At 40.5% G+C, this 5000-nt stretch overlaps 1 protein-coding gene across 2 annotated transcripts in view; it reads right to left on the bottom strand.

The window, feature by feature from the left end:
• Positions 1-5000, bottom strand: part of LOC138006803 (fibroblast growth factor receptor 4-like) — a 29801-nt gene that overhangs the window by 19565 nt on the left and 5236 nt on the right. For both annotated transcript variants that reach the window (XM_068853375.1, XM_068853376.1), the window contains exons 3-4: positions 3660-3932; positions 2288-2320 (exon numbers count right to left, since the gene is read on the bottom strand). In XM_068853375.1, coding sequence (XP_068709476.1) covers positions 2288-2320; positions 3660-3932 — 306 coding nt within the window. The remainder of the gene's footprint in view (positions 1-2287; positions 2321-3659; positions 3933-5000) is intronic.

Here is a 5000-nt window from a genome sequence, read left to right as displayed (position 1 = left end):
TTTGTATACTACTTCCCCACCGACGCAGCACCACAGTTTCTTTAGAAACTACCCCTTCATTCGAAGTTATTTATCACCAGGTAATTCCATCGTTTTGGAAATAGCAGCTGCTTTATTATTCATCAGCGTCACAAATTCTTTTCGATTTTGGGGCTCATTTTTTTGAAACTCAAGCACGCTTTCAAAAGACCTGTTTTATTTTTGTGATTTATGCACGTTCTGCGGGCCTGTTGGCACCACAGACGTACACTCTTACACTCTTACGACCCGTTATATTGTGGAGCAACATAACAACGATGACCTAACAGCACTGTTTTAGAGCAACATGTACAAGTTAACAGAAAGAGGAATTCTCTGCGATGAAACTGAGAGTAGAAACCCCGGCCAACAGGACAATCACAAGAACGGTGGCTAATTAGTATATGCGACTACGAAAACAGCGAAACTCACCCCAATTTATAACGTGGTCTGCCACAGGCATCCCACGTAATAAGCAATTGCTACATTAATCGTAAAATACACATCACCCATGATCGTACAAATCGCAAAAGTCACGCACTCATGTATCAAGGAGGTATTAAAGTTGAAAACGATACATAAAATTCAGTTTCGGGTATTTTGAGCTTAGCGAAACCAGTAGCCCGAGTGGGAGCTTGTCTCTCCCATACAAGCCCTATGAGTCAACCTTTGCGCGTATGTTTCTATTAGGGAGCTTAAGCAGGCGCGTTTTTGAGACGCCAACGGCAACCTGCAGTGAGCTGTTTTCACTTTCAACTTGTTTTTACACAACCACATTTGCATTGCTAAGTATCTTTTCTCCATTGGAGATGATTGGTATAAAAATTTGGCAGACACCACTGTTCTGGCACGCGAAATGCTCTCTTCCGGTAGCCGTCCGCGTCTCAAAAACGCGCAGACTGAAGCTCCCTATTTTTAGAACGCAACGAGTTCTTCGGCTCTACACGCACCGTTTAGAATGGCCAATCAGAATAAAGATAATGCCAAACGAAGACAAAAATAGCAAAACCACAGTATGCAAATTCAGGCTCCTATTCATGGGCTCCTGGCTCGGGTGGTAAGGGGAAATTTAAGGCCCGGCCAAGCAAATTTTGGACGACCAAACACGTTCGCTGGACCGCCATTTTAGCGCTTGGCCACCCTGTTTGATGACGATTCAACATCATGGATGGTGTTGGAACTTCATCCAACAAACCCATTTCTGTGTCTTACTCCTTACTTAACCCCTCTATCCATCTTGGATTAAGTACCTCGGATTTTCCCAAAGAAACGCACCCTTCCCATACTGATGTAAACAGGTAGTTAGCGTTAAGACGATAAGGAACACGTCTGTGTTTATCAAAAGTCGACGTGCGTCACATCAGGTGCAACTCTGGAGTCAACCAATCGGATCTCGCGAAAAGCACTTTGCTCTGGAGTGGTATACGCTTATATTTCCTACAATTTACGACAGAGTAAAACTGAAAGAGCGGATACGCGCCATTTTCTGTAATTGAAATTTGTCAGGGAAGGGGTTCGCTGGGACCAAAATGTACGTTGCATGGGATCAAATTAGGTTTGGATACATATTCTGCAGTGACTATTGTGGTATCATATAGTCGCATGGTGACCCACGGGTGACCCACGAAGTGCGATGAGTTTTTCCCTTTGCTTACAAATTGTGGTTCAATTCTTGCGCACCACTGAATTTTGGATAAGATGCTTTTATTAGAAGCCAGGCATTATTTTAGAACCGAAAACCTTAATGAGTACCTAATGCATTCATCGACTTGTTTTACGCCGGCGCTTCATGTTTCAATGCTTTATTCGGTATTCCTGTGCAGTCTCAAAATTTCAAACGCAAGGGGTTGTTATTGGCGTTACGTACCGCTGACTACTAGGAGTTGAAGGATCAATAAACAGTTTCAAACCGTTAGCGTAAACCGTTTGCATCAATGCACGCCAGCAAAATTATTGGGTAGATTACAGTTCACAAAACCGTTCAAAAATCAGCCAGGTGGACAATCAAACATAGTTTGACGCTACTCCGGCTTAAAATGAACGCAACTTAAAAAAGTTTCGATTCACGACGGGTCTTAAATCGTGGTAACTTTTTAAATCAAACATAGTTTTACGCTACTCCGGCTTAAAATAAACGCAACTTATAAAAGTTTCGATTCACGACGGGTCTTAAATCGCGGTAACTTTTTAAATTGGAGTAGCGTGAATTATGTTTAACAAAATTATTGGTTTACACCATCTAAATTACGAATTTCATTTTATGATATACCTCCTGTGGCGTTTCCAGGTGGGACCGTCGGATCTAAAATTAAAAACAATAAAGCTCACTTACATTGCTTTAGTGATAGTCAGTTGTGTTTACCTCAAGAAAATGAGAAAATTGTTGTAATTTTTTTAAACCTTTTCGTAGAACACACATCCACCGCCATAAGTGATTTGGTGAAAAAGAGTAAGAAGGAAATAACCTTTACTTGTACATACTTACTAACCGAATTCAAGGTCCATACTGTAAGTTACGGACCGAGTTACCAAGGATCCGTAACTTACAACTTATAAGTTTATTTCACATAAATCAGAATTTCAAATTCAGCGGGCCATGTAACGGACTTTACTGTAGAATACCGCTTGCTAAATTAGCCAATCAGAGCGCGCGTACTATCTGAGAGATACAATAATTACCAACTATTCACCGATTCACCACTAGCCACTAACCCTGCGATGGACTGGCATCCCATCCAAGGGGAGTGGAAATACTGCTAGTCGCTTCATGCTACGGAAACCGGAGATAAGCGCCGGCCTGATGGGCCATCTGGCTCGTAAACAGAGACTTTACCTTTACTCACTGACACTGAGGTGAATAGTTGTTTTAGTATATACCAAAACAGTGAGATAACATAGCACGAAAAGATGATTTTAACTAATTTATTCCTGCAAAGATTACAACATATCCGGAGTTGGAGTAGCCAATCAGCGCGCGCGTTTAACGCTATCCACTGCTTTAGTATATACTAAAAAGAGATATTTAAGGCTTGAAGGTCATTTGCCAAGTGAAAAAAAGAAAACAAAACAAAATAAAAAATTATAACTGGCTGGCTGATTTTTGTGAGAACCGGACTAGCGAGCGGGGTCTAAATTAAAAAGGGAAAAGTTCTGCCTTTGTTATGTCATCCACAATTGGTTAAATTGGATGTTCTGTATGGACCGAAAGCCATATCTTACGACCTATATAAGTTCATTAACTCTGGAGGAGGTCAAAAAACCACATAACATTCGCAAAGCGTTTTAGTCTGACCTATTTCCTCTCGAGCAAAGTGTCGCCGGATTGGCGGTGATGTCTCAAAACGGGGTAAGTTGTCTGAGGCCAAGTGAGCAAAAAGAGTCATTTGCCGACTCACTGAGGAAATCACATTATGGGGGGGGGGGGGGCAAACGTCGTACTACTTTCAAAGATTCAGGAACACCTAAGACATCCAAATTCGGCGCCTAACCACTGCACAAAGCGTATTTGTTTTTGTTTTCTTGTTTTTTTCCCCATTTGTGTGGCTCGCCATATGTCACAAATTTTCTACAAACTCAACGTCGACGTTCGAAATTTCTACGAAGCTAGGAATACCGGTTGAATCAACAAGAGAAACCCATACCTGCAACTACGAGTTCAATCGAGCAATTTGCAAATAGATTGCTGTTGGATGTCACACAATAGAACAGTCCTCCATCTGCTTTTTCTACTGAAGTGATTCTAAGAAACCTGTTAGTCCTGACATCATATCGGTCGGAAAATGTCTTGGAGATAAAGACGCCATCTTTATACCAGTCGTAATTTTGGGCGTATTTAACGTTGCATTGCAGTCTGACTTCATCTTTCCCAACGAGTACAACCATTCGCGGGTCAGAGCATTGTTTTATTTGAGGACCTGTAAGACAAACAGAAAGCATATCAAATTGATATCAGATTAATATGAAGATATTTATTTTATCGATGGTGACTCAGAGACTCACAGAAAAAATCCGAGCCCTGAAAGACCAATCAATCTTACTGGCTTTTTGAAGAACAGACTGTAGTTCCTTGCAACATTCACAAAGTTTCATAAGTTTATTTCACATGACATGAAAAATAGGCACACACTGGGTACGTGTGGTAGTGCAGTAACACAGCGCTTTATTCCATAATTGTCAGCTGACCTGCGTTTTGTCGTCCAGGAGATTTAAGTTATCTTTACGTAATATGTAGCTCTAATATAGTACACGATATTGTTTTGGTACCGTATACCATTATAGTGCCATGGTAGATGTCTTAGGTAAATAGCCCCCGAGAGGACATGTGAAAACTAGTCAAATACTAAACCTAGAGGGATTGAAGAAAATAAAAGGGAATCGTGCAACAATGGCTTCGAGGCTGACGCGTTGATCATTTTCAAGTTCCCTTACAACTTCGTTTTCATAACAAGTGTAAGCGTGCACTCTGAGTGTCTGACAGCTTCCTAATAAAAAAGTTCACTGAAGTAAAGCCTTGTCCGGTGGGATTAGTATTTGGATGGGTGACCTCAAAATATACCACTTGTCCTAAGAAACAGGACCGATAATTTTATTTTAACGCTTAAAAATGAGAACTAAGTAAGGTGCAGATTTTGTTACCCTGCTTTATGCAAAACAAAGATTGATGAAAAAGTAAGTAAATATCGATACACAGTTTTTAGGAAGAGCAGAAGGACGTTTTCAGGAAGTATCGATCGAGAATAAAATATTTTGCCATCAGCAACACATGAAAACAACTTAAAATTTGAAACCAAGAATATAAATAGTTACCATCAGTGAAAAACATTTTAGGAGATTTTTGCTACGTTCAATTTTTCTATTGTACTTTTGGCTACACAAGTAAATCGCAAAATCGAAAATGACATCGAATTCAGCGGGCGCCGTGATCAAGTTACCTTGCTTGTTTACTCGCAAAACAAAGGATACATCTGTGCAAAATGATGGCA

The sequence above is a fragment of the Montipora foliosa genome, chromosome 6, assembly GCF_036669935.1.
Source record: "Montipora foliosa isolate CH-2021 chromosome 6, ASM3666993v2, whole genome shotgun sequence".
NCBI lineage: Eukaryota > Metazoa > Cnidaria > Anthozoa > Scleractinia > Acroporidae > Montipora > Montipora foliosa.
This window is presented reverse-complemented; position numbering and strand designations above follow the sequence as displayed.